Below are 19,540 nucleotides of genomic sequence, written 5' to 3' on the forward strand. Positions count from 1 at the left end.
TATATATATATATATATATATATATATATATATATATATATATATATATATATATATATATATATATATATATATATATATATATATATGTTTGGAGTAATAAGTCATTTTTGTGGTTCATTCTCCATGAGATGGCTTTACCCATGGGAATGGCCTTGGTTTGAAACAACCATGCAAAAAGGGGACATTGCTAAATATTCCCCTTGACTGGTAATATGCCCTGTGCAACTAGTTTGGATAATGGTCTATGTTTCGCATAGCCTTTTTTACAGGTGAAACATGGATATAATTTGCCTGATACTTGAAGAGGGAAGGAGCTGTTTGTACATGTACAACTACGTAAGAGCAAGGTTGTGAGGACTGATCCTTAGATAACACTTGGGAATGGATCTCATGTCCTTCCACTCACAACTTTGTAACTAGTCGAGATTATGATCCTTGTGGCCTATCATGGTTATTCTCTGTGGACACGTGTGCCGGTTCGTATTTGTCAGTACATTCATGTGAGTGATTTGCTTTTATAGGTTTGTCTGAACCACTAACATGCTGTGTGCAGGTGCTGTGTGATGCTTATGCACAATCTTTTGTTGTGCGTTTGATGGATTAGTGAGCATGTTTGTAGGAGCGCATGTTTTTTTGGGAGGTACATGTATGATTGATTACTTTACCCTATTCAAATTACAATCTTTTTTCCATTGTCACACCAACTCAGATTTCTCCTCTCTCCATTTTGATGTGGAGGCAAATAATTTATCTTCTAATGTCTGGGGGATGTTTGTATGTATAATTGTTTGATATTCTAGTGTGAGAATTTTATACTTGTGGAGTATTTTTCAAATAGGTGAAATATGTTTTCTCAAGATTTGATGAATTTATATAGTTAGATCAATCATGTGTAAATGTATTGTAGAACATTTCCTCATTTTTTATTAGCTAAGCATCAAATTTGAGTATCCACCGCATTAGATTATCAAATGCTCAAGATTTTATATTTTCATGATTTGATGGAGCTAACGGGTAGGTTTGAGATGGTGAAACGTTTTATGGTGGTGTCAAAGAAGGGTTATTGGCAAGGAGAGTTGCATGTTATGTTCTCCTGAGATTCAAAATATGACGATATTATGGCTCTCTACTGCCAAAATGCTCACAACATAAAGATTTGTTGGTGCATCAAGGGATGTATAGGAAAGAGGTCGAGAACAAAGTATCCCTTAACCGGTGGTGTTGATAAGATTTGAGTTTTAGATCCCTTGATTAGGGGGGTAGGTGTTGTCGGTAAGATTGTACATATCTGTGTAGAGTATCCAAATAGAGTAATGAGGTGTATCTAAGTTGTGTGTAATCAAGTTCAAATCTCAAAGAGTAATAAGCACCCATTTATTTTAATTTTTTAAATAAAAAAAGTTTATAAAAATCTCAAGTCCTTGGAGTCCAATGTCTGCACTCGAACGGCATCCCTCACTTGAGTTTCGATAAGATAACTAACTAGAGCTCCTGTGCACCGGAAGCCTCCCCTCCTCTGCCAGCTCCAGAGCATGTCGGATCATGAGCGTCAAATCTTCGCACGACTGGCCTCCTTCCATTGCCTTCTTCGCCTTCTCCCCCAGCTCCTTGGCCCTCTTCCTCCTCTCTTCTCCTCCATCCAGCAGCTCCGAGACCGCCTTCTCCACTTCCTCCCGAGTGATCAGACCTTCGGAATCACCGGTAATACGAGGAATGGACATGTTGATCTTGAGCGCCACGCCGATCCGCAGAACTTCCACTACCAGCTTCTCGTTGAGGAACTGGTCGGCGAAGTGCGGCCATGTTATCATCGGCACTCCGACCGACACCGCCTCCAGCGTCGAGTTCCAACCGCAGTGCGTCATGAATCCTCCCACGGAGGGGTGTGACAGGATCAGCATCTGCGGCGCCCACCCCTTCAGAATCAGGCCCCTCCAGCTCGTTCTCTCTTCGAACCCCTCCGATAGCCAGCTCGCCACCTCCGGCGACATCTCTTTCTCCTTGATCACCCAGATGAATGGCCTCTTCGACGCCTCCAGGCCGAGTCCAATCTCGATCAGATGAGAAGAGCTGTGGCTCGCGATGCTTCCGAAGCTAACGTAGATGACGGACCCCGTCTCCTTGGCGTCCAGCCAATTCCTAATCTGGTTCTCGTCGACGTTCGTATTGTTCCCTCTCGCAACCTCGTCACCGGTCTCGTTGTTGGAGAGGCAGACCGGTCCTACTGCCCAAACCTTCTTCTCGAGCGCCTTCTGGTAGCTATCGATGTAGGCGGCCTCCAGTTCGCGGAAGCTGTTTATCACCAACCCATCGGCGCTGGCTTCAGCCTCCGCCGCCTCGTCGCGAAGCTTCTCCCATCCTGGATAGTCGAAGAACTTCAAAGATTGGGCTCTCACCACCTCCAGCTTGTGAGGAAAGCCGGGCACGAGGAAGGGCTCGAATGCATCGGCTAAATGGCCACCGGACTTGTGCTTGCTCACGTTATGAGTGCACAAGAGGAAGAAGCAGGAGGGCCCGTGGAATACCAAGCGAGGCACGCGCAGCTCGCGAGCGACCTCACTCGTCCACGGACAACATGCGTCGGAGATGATGCAGCTTGGCTTCGAGCACTGCTGACGGAGGTAGACCAACAAAGGCTCTCGCAGCATGTTCAACCCCGCAAAGAAGTTTCTGGCGAGCTCCTCTGACGGGAGGAGGTCGACGTTCTCGCAGCCCTCCGACAACCCAACTTCGGCACAGGGGAACCGAAGCTCCGCAAATCGAATCAGCAGGCCGGCCGCGTTTGCACGATCGATCATGGCCTTGAACCGGGCGGTGTTGCGGGGGGTGGTCACGACGCTGACGACCATCCCGCGGAGCGCGAGAAGACGAGCCAGGTCGATCATGGGGATCATGTGGCCTTGGGCAAAGAGAGGAACCAAGACGAAGTGGGGTTTCCGGGTGCCGTAGCTCATCGCCGCTTGGTTGGGTATTCCGAGCAGCGAGAAGTAAAGACAACGCTTGTGGCAGTCGCTGCGCTGAGATTGGAACTCGCACAGTGTATAAGAAGAGGTGAGATTGCAGTGGAATTTGACCAAAATAAAACCAAATTGCAAGGTATTTATGATATGCTTACAAGCATTGTTTGTCTTTTCCTGAGGAAGTCAACAACATCAACACAATGCTTCCGAAAATTCTGCGCTCATCAATGACGAAAACGATGTCCGATGCGATGTGTCCACACACTGGACACCACAGGGCTCGAAACAAACTCCGCAATTGCTACAAATCTCAATTTGGAGACACTGAAGATATAGGAGAATTTTGCAGCAGAACTTGGTACAATAATGGAACGAGTCAAAGCACATTGAACAAGGAAAACATTTGTGTGGTTTTGGCGTAAGAATGCTGCAAGGGATGCGTTGTTCAAATGGTCAAAGCACATTATGACAAGCAAATTACCTATAGTTCTAAGACCTACAGATGGAAGGAGATAATCTCACACAATTGACACTGATCTAACTAGTTAATCATCCTGAGAATAAAAGTTGAGATATGAGAAGGGAGGGACGAAGGACATACCACAAATTCCAATTTGCGCCATCAGGAACTCCCAGAATATGAAGGAAATACATGTATATGACAAAAACCTAGGGAAAAGGTTTGCCCAAGATTGGCTGCCTTGATAATTAGATTGGCCAATCAAAAAATGACCCTTCATCCTCTTTGTGGTAAAGCATGTACCAGGAGAGTGAATTAAGAAAGAAGAGCCTTTCCATTATCCGAGGTATCCACAATAACCTGCCGTTTTGAAGGAAGAACACATTCACACAAGTCTGACACATCTTAACATCCATACACCCAGTTGCAGTACGTTCTGGGTTCATGTTATCATCATCAGCCGGTTGGGAAGGCAACCGATCATCTCTAGATGCAGCTTTGATGGTATGCGAGTCTTTAGTATGTATTACAAGGTTCCCTGTTTGATGATCATTGATCGAAACCAGATGTCTCTCTTGCTCATCTATAGCATGTTTATCTCTATCATCTCTGCTACAACCCATCTGAGAGGTGGTGGCATGATAGAAAGCCTCAGTTTGTGCATGTCGATCCATAATAATACCAGTCAGAAGTTTTGGCTATTTCCTCCTCTCTGACCTTTTATTTACCAGAAGTTTTGAGTCATCTTCAGCTTCCTCATCTTCTTCGAATAAGCTCAACCATTCAATTACAACTGTGCATTTGTTGTCACATCTTGCCACCTTTATTCTTTTTGAGTGAGTAGAAACATGCTTCTCGGAAGCATGCTTTTTTGTTCATTTCCGACCTCCTGCTGCCACAGTGCACTGCTTGTTATGGCTGCAAAATCCAGAGCAAGCACCTCATGAGCCATACAAGGCAGAAACCTGAAGTAACTAACTGTCAAGAAAATAAAGTTGCTGATGTAATAAGAAGTATCAGCATCTATATAAGAGCAACCTAGCAAAAGGTATTATTGTCACTTTGTGTTTCTATAAGGTATCAATCCGTTGACTACAAAATTTTAAGATCTATTAAGCTGGTAACAGAACCCCTGACAGTTAACTGCAAACATGAGGTAGCCAATCACAAATTCCTGATCCTGCTTTTATATTCAACTTTTTGCCTAAAACTACAATCATTAAGACATCATAAGTAATTCTAGCCATGTCATAATTGTGGCTTTAAGGAAAGGCACATGTCGCTGATTACTTCTGAATTTCCCTCTCTTTTCACCAAAAGATATGTTTCTAGAAATTTTATAAAATATTATATATATATATATATATATATAATTTGCCAAAAATGTAGATTATTTCTAAAATTCATAATTTAGATTATTCTAATATATATGTATGTATATATATATATATATATATATATATATATATATATATATATATATATATATATATATATATACACACACACACACACACACATAAACCAAACCAATTACTTCAATATCATCAAGTCAACAAATAGCACAAGAAAACAGATGCACAAGAGGTCAGAGGTTTCATTTTGTCAGAACTTCACAGATTTGGAAGTATCCCATAGATTCATGGGTTAGCTAATTCGACACCAACATATAAACAAAAGCTAAAAAGGTACCATATTTCTACCAAAAAGCTTCCATTATCTACATTAGATAGAGATCCTAATGTCTAACCCTTGTCTAATTATCCCTTTGCATTTGAGACTTCCAATCCTATGAAATATCTCATATTCAGCTAGTAAGAAATGGCCTAGGGATTGATTGCATTTATTTAATATCCACTCAGTCTTTGATGCTTTCACCAATGCCAAAATCTTGGGTATTGCGAAAATGCAGCTATGACCATAATTGACATTTAATAGGCAATGATACATATTGAATCTGCATGGGGTACACATCAGGTATGTTCCAGCAATGTCCAAAATTGGAAAATGAAGAGAAAATATCATTGATACACAACGAACAAGTGAGATATGTAAATTGAACAGTATTGGGTCAGGACAGTGCAAGTCTACACACAACTAGTTATATGGTTTCTTTGAAGATTCCTAGTTTAGCTGTGTACCCTGGAAAATACTCTAAAGTATAAAGCAAGCTTATCAGAATTGACCCAGGCTTGGAATTTAATAAAATATTTTATAGCAATGCCAAGTTAAAAGTGTACAAGTTTCTTCTTGTCATTTCCAATAAAGTTTTATCAGGTCCTAAGATCTAACAAAGTTTATGTTGGCTGTTGGCTGCGTAATGCAACCCTCCTACCTACCCTTCATCCAAATGGTGAAAATTTGGATAATAAGCGCATACAACAGTGTTGACCATATTACTGAAATCGACTACAGGATTTTATTCAGATTGTGCCAAAATATTCCATTTGTTCTATCTCATTAATTCTAAACTCAAACTGACTTCTATTAAATTGTATTAAGATATTCAATACCTTTATAATTTTTCTTTACTAAAATAAATGATAGTTTCCCTACTATATGCCTAAAAATATCATTAATATCTCTCTTTTTAAGTCAATTTCCTGCATGTATGCTTCAAACAATCAGTATCATACTTGACTACAGGTGTTCGAAGAAAACATCGCTAAAAACTGTGAGGATTTAACACTGGCACATATGTTTATAGAAATCTTTTCCAGGTCACATTGAAAACATTAAAACCAAAAATCCAATCTGAAAACAGAAACAAAAAATATGGGAGTGAAAAATCAGTCTATAAATTAATAACATTTGACCTATAGATCCTGTAGAAGGTTAAACATCAATCTTTAAATTACTGCTTCAGCATCTAATCTGCCAATTGTCATCATTGGAATAGCAGCTAGCTAAGTCAAAAAATATACATCATCAATGTTTTAAAAAACGTAGTATAGAAACCCATAACTATGGCAGTACCTATGCCAGTGACATAATGGGTTGTCACAAAATCCATCAGGCCCCACATTTTCAATGCATCCTTTGAACGTCCTCTATTTGTGGTTGACAAGATTACCTGACCACACAGTTCACACTGCAGGAGGAAATGATAGCAGCCATCCAATTTCAGTAAATCATATATAAATAAAATTTCAAGTTTGTTTGTTTCAATGAAAAGTGAAGAGAATTAGTTTTACAATCCACTGGCGAACTCTGTCATCATTATGGTCCTTCTGAAACTCATGATCGATCATGATGTTGTATCGCCGTGTCAGTCTCTGTAGTAGGTAAAGAAATTAACTGATGTCCAAGACCACTAGATAATATTATATTACTAAACCATACTGATCACAAACCTGAGGATCTATACCTGAGTTGGAGTTTATTGAATTCATCACATCCTGGAAACTTGGACCACGGTCACTGCTCAATCGAAGTCTGCAATTCAGGCTTATGATATGATAAAAGCAGCATTTGCATCATAAACGATTAAATATATTACCTGTGATCCTTGTTGGTATGCTCAATCCAGAGGAAAGAATGAATCATCTCATCTAGTAAAACGTTTTTAAGATCAGAAGCAGTGTGGGTCTTCAACAACGGCTCAGACAGGTGTATCTCACAACCACCACCATCATAATATTGACAGTCGGCAGCATAGCTGCATTAAGAAAGAACAGATGCTTGGGTCATTGATCTTGTAATTTATGAACCAGAAATAAATATTTCAAGTAATTCATGTACTACAAAATCTATAAACTGGAATTCGCCTGCATATGGTCTGTGACTTCCTTTCAAAGTCTAAAGATGTTACAACTTTAATTGAAGGCACACTGATCATTACATGAGCATTTTATTATATACAGTTAAGCAAACTTTTTAAGGCCAACTCGAGCAGGACACCATATAACAACAACAGCGATAACCCATAATGTCCCTTCTATTTATGGTTTGTGCCATAAATCTTGTACGATCGTTGAGCATTGTTTATGGCAATATCATCAGTGAAGCTACAAGCAGTCAGATCTCTTTTTATTGTTTCTAATAAAGCTTTGGCATGTGTCCACTTATCTCTTTTCACTGGCAAGAAAACTAATAAGAGATCAAGCAGGATACCATCTAGTCTAAAAATAATTATTAGAGGATAGAACGTTCATGACAAAGCTATATATGTACCCATAGCACACGATGAAACTCAACCATCTTCCTGAAAACGATGCACCAGAATTATTACATATGAGGAAATAAAAATATTTACAAGCAAACTTAGCTGTGATATCCCAATTATTTGGGGTCGGGTATATAGATCTTTTCTTGCCATCAAGCTTTGTACAATAAAATGTCTCTGGTTAAACTAAAAGGACTCTAATCTCTCTTTATTATTTCTAATGAAGTCTTTAGATCTCCCCCTACCTCTCCTTCACATCAGTAATCGACCAACTAATTGTAAATCTCCTTTAAGAATGTTCATATTATCTTAGACGATCTTCTCTTGTTTATCCTCTAGGCGCGCCCGGGGAGAGAGAGAGAGAGAGAAGAGCATTGTCCGTCACCTGGGGTAAGGGGAGGAGGAAGCCCAGGAGAGTGCACAGGAGCCGAGGAAGTTGTAATGGCAGAAGAGTTCGTGGACGTCCGGGCGTCTCCCGACAGCCGGATTCACGCCGGCCTCCTCTCCCCTTGAATCCATTGAGGCGGAGAATGGGCTACGATGTCGTTGGTAGGGAGAAGGAAAAGGGTCGGCGCGGTCTTTCGAGGAACCGCTCCACCTTCAAGAAGTCGCTTCCACTCGTGCCCTCATGTACTTTCCTCGATGAGGGGCGGCAAGACAGGAACTAAACCAAAAAACCAACCCAACTAATGAGAGCAATGCGCGGGTATATATACAGCCCTCTTAAGACGTTTATTCTCGTATTAATCACTAATGTATGTATATATCAATGTAAAAGGGCTAATTACTTTTTTCTTATCTCTTAGTTATCACCTTGCAGCGTTGGCTAATCACTAAGAAAGTCCTTTGGACTTTTTAATCTCTTAGTTATCTTATAGTGTTAATAAGATTGAGTTTTAGATAGTCTAATAGAGTTTTTAATAACACTAAACTGAAACTGAGATAAGTTATTACAAGTAAAATGTAGTAGACAAGTGAGAACATTACAACTCGGATAAAGCATCACATAATTTCTGGTTTACTGTAGTTAACGAGGGCTCCTATGCGTCGGAAGCCTCGTCTGCAAGCTCCAGAGCATGTCGGATTATGAGCCTCAGGTCTTCGCACGACGAACCCCCTTCCATTGACTCCTTGGCCTTCTCCGCCAGCTCCTTGGCCCTCTTCCTCCTCTCTTCTGCTTCCGCTCCTTCCAGCAGCTCCGTGACCGCCTTCTCCACATCCTCCCGGGTGATCAGACGTTCCGCATCATCGGTCATATAAGCGATGGACGTGTTGGCCTTGAGCGCCACCCCGATCCGTAGAACTTCGACCACTAGCCTCTCGTTGAGGAACTGATCGAAGAAGTGCGGCCATGTTATCATCGGCACTCCCACCGACACCGCCTCCAGCGTCGAGTTCCACCCGCAGTGCGTCATGAATCCTCCCACGGAGGGGTGTGACAGGATCAGTACCTGCGGCGCCCACCCCCTCAGTATCAGGCCCTTCGTTCTCTCTTCGAACCCCTCGGACAGAAATCTGGCCACCTCCGGCCTCATCTCTTTCTCCCTGATCACCCAGACGAATGGCCTCTTCGACGCCTCCAGGCCGAGTCCTATCTCGATCAGATGGGAAGCGCTGTGGCTCGCGATGCTTCCGAAGCTAACGTAGATGACGGACGCCGTCTCCTTGGCGTCGAGCCAGTTCCTAATGTAGTTCTCGTCCACGTTCATCTTGTTCCCTCTGGTGACCTTGTCGCCGGTCTCCTTGTTGGAGAGGCAGACTGGTCCTATAGCCCAAACCTTCTTCTCGAGCGCCTTCTGGTAGCTATCGATGAAGGCGGCCTCCAGTTCGCGAAAGCTGTTCATCACCAACCCATCGGCCGTGGATTCAGCCTCCGCCACCTCGTCGCGAAGCTTCTCATATCCTGGGTGGTCGAAGAAACCCAAAGATTGGGCTCTCACCACCTCCACCTCGTGAGGCAAGTCGGGCACGAGGAAGCGTTTGAATGCATCGGCTCCGGACTTATGCTTTCTCACGTTACGAGTGCACAAGAGGAAGAAACAGGAGGGCGAGTGGTACACAAACCGAGGCACGCGCAGCTCGCGAGCGATCTCCCTTGTCCACGGGGTGAATGCGTCGGAGATGATGCAGCTAGGCTTCGGGCACTGCTGACGGAGGCAGAGCAACAATGGTTCTCGCAGCATGCTCAACCCTTGGTGGAAGTTTTTGAAGAGCTCCGGTGACGGGACGAGGTCGAAGCACTCGCAGCCCTCCGACAACCCAACTTCGGCACAGGGGAACCGGAGCTCGATAAATCGAATCGGCAGGCCGGCTGCGTTTGCACGATCGACTGTGGCCTTGCGCCGGGCGATGTTGCCCGGTGTGGTCACGACGCTGACGGCCACCCCTTGGAGCATGAGAAGACGAGCCAGGTCGATAATGGGGATCATGTGGCCTTGGGCAAAGAACGGAACCAAGACGAAGTGAGCTTTCCGGTTGCCGTAGCTCATGGCCGTTGGGTTGGTCATTTCGAGCAGGGAAGAGGAGGAGCCTCAGCTTGTGGCAGTCGCCGCGCCAAGCTTGGAACTCGCACAGTGTATTCTGGAGTCGATCAACGGTGGGCGAATAATGCTCCTCCGCATGAAGACCATGATTTATACACGGAAGACGAAGAGGTGAGATTGAATTGGAATCTGCCCAAAGTAAAGCCAAAATTGCAAGGCATTTGTGGTATGTAATCGCGACATGGATACAATGCATTTATGGATACGATGTGCTGCTTCATACATTGGACACCACAAGGTTGGACGGTTTCGAGTGTGATTGCGTCAATCTGTAATCTCGAAAGCTACGATGGAACGGTTCAAATAATGGTAAGATGAGTTATGCTTAAGTTTCATGTGCAGATCTAATGATACATATTTTGTGCGCAAGAAACTGTAAATGATTTCGTCGGCAGATATTGACCAACGATGATTTCATTAATATTAACATCTTCAGTGCCACAGTGTGCATGCATCCATATTTTAGTGCCTCAACAGATACACGTATAATATCTCTGATTTTTCTGAGGAATTATTTGTAAATATGCATATTACAGAGAATAAATTACAAAAGGTATAAAAAAAACTACGGTTTTATTCCCACCGCCCCCACGTCTCTGCTTCTATGACGCGGAAAACAGAGGGAGGGAGGGGGAAAGAGATTGAGAGGGAGAAGAGGAAAAAAGAGAATGAAGAAAGAGAAAAACTGACGGGAGAAAGGAGAGAGAGAGAGAGGAAAGGAAGAGAAGATAGAGAGAGGGTTCGGCTGTGAGATTGGCAAATAGAAATGAAAAAGGAAGAAGGAGAAGGGAGTCAGAAGAAAGAGAAGGAGAGAAAAGAAGAAAAGAGAGAGGAAAGAGAAAGATCTCGGGGGAGGAAAGAAAAGAAAGAAGCTATCTCCCAATCCTTTTCTCTCTCTCTCTGTCTCCTTTATTCCTTCTTCTCAAGAGAGAGGCGGTGGGAGACGGTGAGAAGAAAAACTCTTTTTTTGGATACACATTTGCAATTTAATTCCTAATATCTTCTTTTACTTACATTGAAAGTATTACAGCAGGAGCACAATCTTCAGACGTCCGGGGGATGTTTCTGTAATCGTTTATCTTCAAGTGTGAGAATTTTATACTCGTGAATTATTTTTCAAATAGGTGAAATTGAAACAATGTGTGGGCTGTTTTATTAAGATGAATTTATACAGTTAGATTAATCATGTGTAAATATGTTGTAAAATATTTTCACATATTTGATTAATTATATATGTAAATATGACATCAAATATTTCCACATATTTGTTCTGAAAAAAATTCTTTCTCCATAAATAGAGAGAACATATCAAGGAATATAGCTTCTTCTATAATTTTTTTCTTCTATTTTCTTCTATAGCGAAATGTTTTATGATAGTGTCGAAAAAGGGTTCAATCTTCGTATGCCGTACCATAATGATCATAACAGAAAGAGAAAAGATAGAAGAGCAGAATTTACACAATAAGATAGGGTTTGAAACGAATAATTACTCGTTGAGCTAGTCATCCAATGTTGAAAATGAAGAATAGTATATGTGAGAAATATTTCAATAAATTGTAAACCTCATGCGGGCCAAAAACAAAGACTTTATCTGGTAATAGTGTTGATAAGATCGAGTTTTAGATAGTTTAGTTACATTAAGTGGTAGAGTTCTAATAATACTAAACTGAAGCTTAGATAGATGTGTGATAGAGAGTCGTGTAATATTAAATCAAATATATTTGATTGGTTGGTGCATTTTTACATAAATGATAGATCTTATATTCGATTCCAAGGATAAATGTCAATGAAAATATCAGGCAATTTTTTTATTAATTTATTACAAATAAAATGTAGAAAATTATTACTCGGATAAAGAAAGTATCACATAATTTCTGGTTTCAGGAAGTTAACTGGAGCTCCTATGCATTGGAAGCCTCGTCTGCAAGCTCCAGAGCATGTCGGATCATGAACCTCAAGTCTTCGCACGACGAACCTCCTTCCATTGACTCCTTGGCCTTCGCCGCCAGCTCCTTGGCGCGCTTCCTCCTCTCTTCTGCTTCCGCTCCTTCCAGCAGCTCCGTGACCGCCTTCTCTACATCCTCCCGGGTGATCAGACCTTCCGCATCATCGGCCATATAAACGATGGACGTGTTGGCCTTGAGCGCCACCCCGATCCGTAAAATTTCTACCACCAGCTTCTCGTTGAGAAACTGGTCGAAGAAGTGCGCCCATGTTAACATCGGCACTCCCACCGACACCGCCTCCAGCGTCGAGTTCCACCCGCAGTGCGTCATGAATCCTCCCACGGAGGGGTGTGACAGGATCAGCACCTGCGGCGCCCACCCCCTCAGTATCAGGCCCTTCGTTCTCTCTTCGAACCCCTCGGACAGAAATCTGGCCACCTCCGGCCTCATCTCTTTCTCCCTGATCACCCAGACGAATGGCCTCTTCGACGCCTCCAGGCCGAGGCCTATCTCGATCAGATGAGAAGCGCTGTGGCTCGCGATGCTTCCGAAGCTAACGTAGATGACGGACGCCGTCTCCTTGGCGTCGAGCCAGTTCCTAATGTAGTTCTCGTCCACGTTCATCTTGTTCCCCCTCGTGAACTTGTCGCCGGTCTCCTTGTTGGAGAGGCAGACTGGTCCTATAGCCCAAACCTTCTTCTCGAGGTCCTTCTGGTAGCTATCGATGAAGGCGACCTCCAGTTCGCGAAAGCTGTTCATCACCAACCCATCGGCCGTGGATTCAGCCTCCGCCACCTCGTCGCGAAGCTTCTCAATTCCTGGATAGTCGAACAAACCCAAAGCTTGGCCTCTCACCACCTCCACCTCGTGAGGCAAGTCGGGCACGAGGAGGCGTTCGAATGCATCGGCTCCGGGCTTATGTTTTCCCACGTTACGAGTGCACAAGAGGAAGAAGCAGGAGGGCGCGTGGTACACATACCGAGGCACGCGCAGCTCGCGAGCGATCTCCCTTGTCCACGGGGTGCTTGCGTCGGAGATGATGCAGCTCGGCTTCGGGCACTGCTGACGGAGGTAGAGCAACAATGGTTCTCGCAGCAAGCTCAACCCCTCGTAGAAGTTTTTGTAGAGCTCCAACGACGGGACGAGGTCGTAGCACTCGCAGCCCTCCGGCAACCCAGCTTCGGCACAGGGGAACCGAAGCTCGATAAATCGAATCAGCAGGCCGGCCGCGTTTGCACGATCAATTACGGCCTTGAACCGGGCGGTGTTTTGGGGGGTGGTCAAGACGCTGACGGCCACCCCGTGGAGCGCGAGAAGACGAGCCAGGTCGATCATGGGGATCATGTGGCCTTGGGCGAAGAGAGGAACCAAGACGAAGTGGGGTTTCCGGTTGCCGTAGCTCATGGCCGTTAGGTCGGTCATTTCGAGCAGGGAAGAGGAGGAGGTTCAGCTTGTGGCAGCCGCTACTCCAAGCTTGGAACTCGCACAGTCGATTCTGGAGTCGATCGACGGTGGGAGACAGCGCGAATAATCCTCCTCCTCATGAAGACCATGATTTATGCACGGAAGAAGAGGTGAGATTGACTTGGAATCTGCCCTAAATAAAACCAAAGTTGCAAGGTATTTATGATACGCTTACAAGCATTGCTAATCTTGTCCCGACGAGATTCTGCGACATGGATGCAATGCATCTGGAAATTCTGCGAGCAGCAATGACGAATACAATGTCCCGCTTGCTTCATGTATTGGACACAACAAGGTTGAAATGTTACCAGTCTGATTGCGTCAATCTATAATCTCGAAAGCAACGATGGAACGGTTCCTTTCCGAGATGAGTTATCCGTTGAATCTCGTATTTTGATGATAAAACTACTTGATATATGTTTATGATTTAATCTGCATTTTAAGTGACGCAGGATGTTTCGATCAGGATGAGACAATTAAAGTAGGAAAATCATGTTGTGCCGAAGGAACATGTCAGAAGATTGGACGTCGGGCCGGTGGATCGGTCGACGTATCGACAAAAGCCTTCGGGCCGTGGACTCGGGCATCGGGCCAAAAAGAGCGGGTATTGTGTCAAGGATATCGGAGTTGTGGAGTCAACTGGCCGATTGAGCAATAGGCTGCAGGAGAGGACGATGCGCCGAAGAATCGGACGAAGCGTCGAGGGACCAATGACATGCTGGACAACTTGGTTAATTGCTTAGGATTAATTGTCTCGATCGAAGTTTTGTTTTAAGTGTGCAGAATTAACTATGATAGAAGAAAGACATGCAGCAAGAGTTACGCCGGAGTCAAGACAATGATCACGTTGGGAGTTCGAGAGTTCGACGGAAGTTCGGACAGTCGTCGGAGGTTCTGTGGGAACAAATCCGAGAAGTCCATGAGCTTGCCAAAGAAGCTCGTCGGAACTTGCCAAGTGGATCGTCGCAAGTCCAGGAGTTTGTCGGAAGTCCGCAGGAGCATCACCGAGGGTTCATCGGATGATCGACGGAAGTTCGCCGGAAGCTCGCCGGAAGAAGCGATTGACGCACCGGAGCAAGTTGCACTAAATGTCTTAGGAAAAATCGTAGTTAGCACAATAATTAAGTTGGAAATGGGAGGTGATCCCATTAACTTAATCTTGGGGCAATTGGACCCCTGAAAAATCCAAATTGGGCCAGGAGGTAGCACCGCCTGGGCTAAGTCTCCAAATGAGACTGGGCGGTGCAACCGTCCCAGCCAGGAGGTGGCACCGCCTGGGCTCAGTCTCCGAGCGAGATTGGGTGGTGCAACCTCCCCTGACAGGAGGTGGCACCGCCTGAGCTCAGTCTTCGAGCTCTGCCAGGCGGTGTAACCGCCTCGGTCAGGAGGCGCAACCGCCTGAGCTCGGTCTTCGAGCTCTGTCAGGAGGTGCAACCGCCCCTGACAGGAGGTAGCACCGCTTAGAGGCTCAGTCTTCGAGCTCTGCCAGACGGTGCAACCGCTCCAGTCAGGAGGTGCAACCACCTGATCCCGGAATTTCGGGAATTGACAGTTTTGAGCTCCAAATTTGAACTAGGTTGGGGCCTATAAATACCCCACCCATTCAGCACTGAGAGCACAGAACTAACACCGAAATCTTGATCTTTTTCTATGATTCTTAGAGCTCAAAATTGTTGTAAAGGCCAAAAGTTCTTCTCCCTCTGTTCTTCCAAGTTCTGAGTTGTAAAGAGAGGAGAGAAAATTCTGTAAGGGTTGTCTCCTAAGCCCGTCAAAAGGAGTGAAACTGTAAAAGGGTGGTTGGCCTTCGCTTATTGAAGGAAGGCCTCTAGTTGACGTCGGTAATCTCGTCGGTGGAGGAAGCCAAAAGTGGAGTAGGTCAAGATTGACCGAACCACTCTAAATCTCGGTTTGCATTTACTTTGAGCATATTATGTTTACTGCAAACCTCCTCTAAAGCTTACTGCTTTCTGCGCATATACGATCAGGTTTCAAGCTTTGCACTTTCCGAATCAGCGTTTAGACGTAAATATGTTTTTTCGTACGATCATCATATTTCAGTTTGCGTTTACGTTTTGATTTCTATCTTAACTGCAAACTGCCTTAATATCCTTGCTTAAGCTGCATCTCGCCTAATCAAGTGATTTACGAATCGACATTTAGACGTAAATCAGTTTCTTCGTACAAACGTCATATTTCAGTTTACGCTCGTATGCTGGTTTTCATCATAACTGCAAACTGCCTTCATAGATTGACTTTAACGTCATCTCGCTTGATCTTAAGTTAAAGTAATCTTAGAATCGGCTTTCACACCGAAATCGTTTTTATCGTTCGATCGCAGATTTTATCGTCGAAAGATTTCCGCTGCACTAATTAACCCCCCCCCCCCCCTCTTAGTGCTCTTGATCCTAACAATTGGTATCAGAGCCCGGTATTTCTCATTTCGGATTTACACCCGAGAGAAATGGCTCTTCATGGCTTTCAAGAGGGCTTATTGGTCTTTCGTCCACCGTTGTTTAACGGATTGGACTACACTTATTGGAAAACTCGAATGAGAGTTTTCTTGATTTCTATGAATTTGGATTTATGGAATATCGTTGAAAACGATTTTCAACTTCCCTCTAAACCGATGAACAAATAGTCGGATTTGGAGAAGAAGTATTTTTCTTTAAACGTAAAGGCTATGAATGCCTTATTTTGCGCTTTGGACAAAAATGAGTTCAATCGGATTTCTACGCGCGAAACGACTTTTGACATTTGGCGAACACTTGAAATCACGCACGAGGGAACTAGTAGAGTCAAAGACTCGAAAGTTAACATTTTATTGAATGATTTTGAGCTTTTTCGAATGCAACCAAGCGAGACTATAGGCGACATGTACACCCGTTTCACGAATGTTGTCAATAGTTTAAGAGCTCTTAGAAAATGTTTTTCGGATTTTGAACTCGTAAACAAGATTTTGCATTCTCTTTCTAAGAAGTGGGATTCAAAAGTAACTGCAATACAAGAAGCTAAAAACCTAAACAACTTACCACTTGAAGAACTAATTGGTTCATTGATGACATATGAAATGGTGCACAATGCACATGATGAACATGATGAACAACATCACCTTCCAAAGAACAGGAAGGATTTGGAACTCTGGACAAATGAATACCACTTGAGCGATGACTAAGTGATGAGGACAATGATGAACTTGAACTTCGAACACTAAATCTTAATAAGTTTATTAAACAAAAATCTAAAATAAATAATAAACTTGAACGAAGGAAGAGACCAAAGAAGAATAACATAAAGTGGGATGAATCGAGCTCCTCCGAAGATGAGGAGAAAATCAAGAAAGGCGAGATGGCAAACTACGCCTTAACCACTTTCAATGATGAGGTAATCGAAATCCCCCTAATTTATTTTGAAATTACTTGATGCTTTCATGATGTATTTTCTTTTTTAGTTTCGAATTAATGTTAAAAAAAAATTATGATCATGCTAGTAATTTCAAAAATGATAATATTGCATATTTTATAAACAAACAAAATGATTTTGATTGAAAATATGAAATCATGGTTAAGAAGTAATAATCTGTATCACGTTGATGTCCATTGTTATTTCTCGATTTTGAGTATATTAAATCATGTTTAATTTGAAGTTATGATTAATGAGTATATATTTTTGAAATTATGTATGATAATTCTTGATAATTATGGATTATCGATTTTCATGATAATAACAGTGGCTTTAAAAATTGATGCATGTTTTAATTTGACATAAATGAAAAAGCATGCTAACATGAAATCGATCACTTAAGATGAAACACTTAAAAAAGGGGGAAAAATATATTATCAATGAAATCATGAATCTATTTATGTTATAAATTTTATGAGCCATAAAAATGATTTTGATGATTTAAATTTGAAATGAGTTTTATCAAAATCATGATCATGATTTGTCAAATTGAATGAATTGAAAATGAATGATGATTTTTCTCTTGAATGACTGTGACCTGTATTCCTTGTATTCATGATATGATTTTTATGCAATTCTTTGTATTTATGAAAGGTTTATCTCATCACCCAATTATTTTCTTCTTGATATTCCTTATGTGATGATATGAATATATGAAATATTCATTAATTTATTTTAATATATACAAATGAAAGGTTATGATCATGCATGGTAGGATATAATTTAACAAAATTGATATTATCATGATATGAAACATTTATGATTTGCAATAATGCACGCAATACTTGAGCTTTTTAATTATGATGTGATGTATTGTATATGATGTGAATCATGATTTAAAATGCTATGAGTTGTTGCTAAAATGAAGTATTATAAATGTTGATTTAATGTCATGAATGCTCTAAATGATGAATGTTTGTATCATGTTAGATGGTTTGACATATTGTGCATGATAAGCTATAAAGATGATTGAAACAATGAGTGAAATAATAGGAATGATGATTTGGAATCATATAATAATGAGTTTGCATGTTCGAATTTGAAAATATAATGATGCACAAATAAGATTGAAACCTACCTTTGTCATGATTTAGAAATTAATGTAAAGGGTTTTCCCTTCTTTTTGCCAATGACATAGGGGGAGAAAGAGTTGCTAATGTGCATATCTCAAAGAGAAAATTGCTAGCTTACGTGTCTTAAAATGTTGAAAATTTTTTGCTAGCTTGTATATTGTAAACTTACTATTATACTACCATGATGATGAACATGTCTTATCTTCATGATTGTATTTGAAAATCAATAGCACAGCCTTGTCCGAATGCATGAAAGTGTTAATTTTATTTTCGGATTCTCTTAACAATTGGATTTTCGAATTATCCTCTTCCAGACTTAATAAGCATATGTCATATCAAGTTTAATTCATATCATTGATTTTTGACATATGGAATCAACTAGCAAATACATCTCTCATACACTTATTATGTGAATAATATTTTGTTTTGAGAAATGGATTTGATGAAATGATTCCTGCTTATAAATTCCTTCTTAAAAAAGGAAGTCATTTTTACGTACAAAGATTTGATTCACATACATATCTTTATACTTGTAAAATTAAAACGTGCTTTAATATTTTATCAATTTTAACTTCATTCGAGTAAACTCACAAATAGCATGTATCACAAATAGTCTTCCTCCTTCATGCAAAAAGATAATAACAGATAAAAAGGAAGAAGTTTTCAAAGCTATCTCCGTGTCATTTTTCCTTGAGATGTTTGAATATTTGGTATCTTATCACTCTTTGTTGAAAAATGACATGAATATGCTTATGGCATCGCACTTATATTTAAAATTTGCTTATATCGTTCTCCTTTTTGTTGATGACAAAGGGGGAGAAATATATGAATTGATGCTATGAACACTGATGCTATGATTATGCAAAGCTTGCATCATCAAGAGATATATGAATTAATATGATTGCCATATTTGCAATGCTTGCATCATCAAGAGATATATGAATTGATGCTATGATTGCCAAATTTGCATTATGCCATGTTTGCATCATGCGTTAAGATATCAAGAACTTGAATCATAATTTTACGCGTTGATATCTTACCATGTGATGAAATGCTACAATTAATAAACACTTGAAATGTTTGCGTTATGATATCAAAACCTTACATCGCAATTTTACATGTTGATATTTGATAATAGCAAACTTGCATGATGATAAAACTTGATATTATGTTTTTCATGCAATGAGTTGAACCAATATCACAAACACTTGATTGTGGTACTTCTCCTTTTTGTTGATGACAAAGGGGGAGAAGTATGTTGATGACATGACATGTTATGCATAAGTTTATGCATAAGTTCATGATGACGTGTTGCAAATATTCATGATGAATATTGCAATGACTTGAATTCAGTTTGAATTCAAGGTTCTATCAATATGGCATATTGATAGGGGGAGTTTGTTTAAACTCCGGGAGTTAAGTTTAACTCCGTCATCAAGTGGTTGTCATCATCAAAAAGGGGGAGAT

The 19,540-nt window shown here is 41.6% G+C and overlaps 4 protein-coding genes and 1 long non-coding RNA gene across 5 annotated transcripts; 1 reads left to right on the plus strand and 4 right to left on the minus strand.

The window, feature by feature from the left end:
- Positions 1-71: 71 nt before the first annotated feature.
- Positions 72-818, plus strand: LOC135607503 (uncharacterized). Its single transcript, XR_010485201.1, has 2 exons — positions 72-479; positions 557-818. It is a non-coding gene; the product is annotated as an uncharacterized LOC135607503 (long non-coding RNA).
- A 537-nt stretch (positions 819-1,355) lies between these two features.
- Positions 1,356-3,069, minus strand: LOC135607490 (UDP-glycosyltransferase 73C6-like). The gene has a single exon (XM_065099363.1). The coding sequence runs from the start codon at positions 2,955-2,957 to the stop codon at positions 1,482-1,484; it is 1,476 nt and encodes a 491-aa protein (XP_064955435.1). The 5' UTR covers positions 2,958-3,069; the 3' UTR covers positions 1,356-1,481.
- A 111-nt stretch (positions 3,070-3,180) lies between these two features.
- Positions 3,181-8,213, minus strand: LOC135607501 (uncharacterized). The gene is made up of 6 exons (XM_065099401.1): positions 7,974-8,213; positions 6,923-7,081; positions 6,791-6,843; positions 6,618-6,698; positions 6,400-6,514; positions 3,181-4,341 (listed from the first exon to the last, which is right to left on the minus strand). Exons 1-4 carry the CDS (start codon positions 8,105-8,107, stop codon positions 6,661-6,663), a joined length of 384 nt encoding a protein of 127 aa, XP_064955473.1. The 5' UTR covers positions 8,108-8,213; the 3' UTR covers positions 3,181-4,341; positions 6,400-6,514; positions 6,618-6,660.
- Positions 8,214-8,628: 415 nt separating this feature from the next.
- On the minus strand, positions 8,629-10,077 carry LOC135612027 (UDP-glycosyltransferase 73C6-like). Its single transcript, XM_065107751.1, has one exon. It carries the CDS (start codon positions 10,075-10,077, stop codon positions 8,629-8,631), a length of 1,449 nt encoding a protein of 482 aa, XP_064963823.1.
- A 1,955-nt stretch (positions 10,078-12,032) lies between these two features.
- On the minus strand, positions 12,033-13,481 carry LOC135612035 (UDP-glycosyltransferase 73E1-like). Its single transcript, XM_065107759.1, has one exon. The coding sequence runs from the start codon at positions 13,479-13,481 to the stop codon at positions 12,033-12,035; it is 1,449 nt and encodes a 482-aa protein (XP_064963831.1).
- Between the last annotated feature and the right edge of the window lie 6,059 nt (positions 13,482-19,540).

This window comes from Musa acuminata, chromosome BXJ1-2, assembly GCF_036884655.1.
Source record: "Musa acuminata AAA Group cultivar baxijiao chromosome BXJ1-2, Cavendish_Baxijiao_AAA, whole genome shotgun sequence".
Lineage (NCBI taxonomy): Eukaryota > Viridiplantae > Streptophyta > Magnoliopsida > Zingiberales > Musaceae > Musa > Musa acuminata.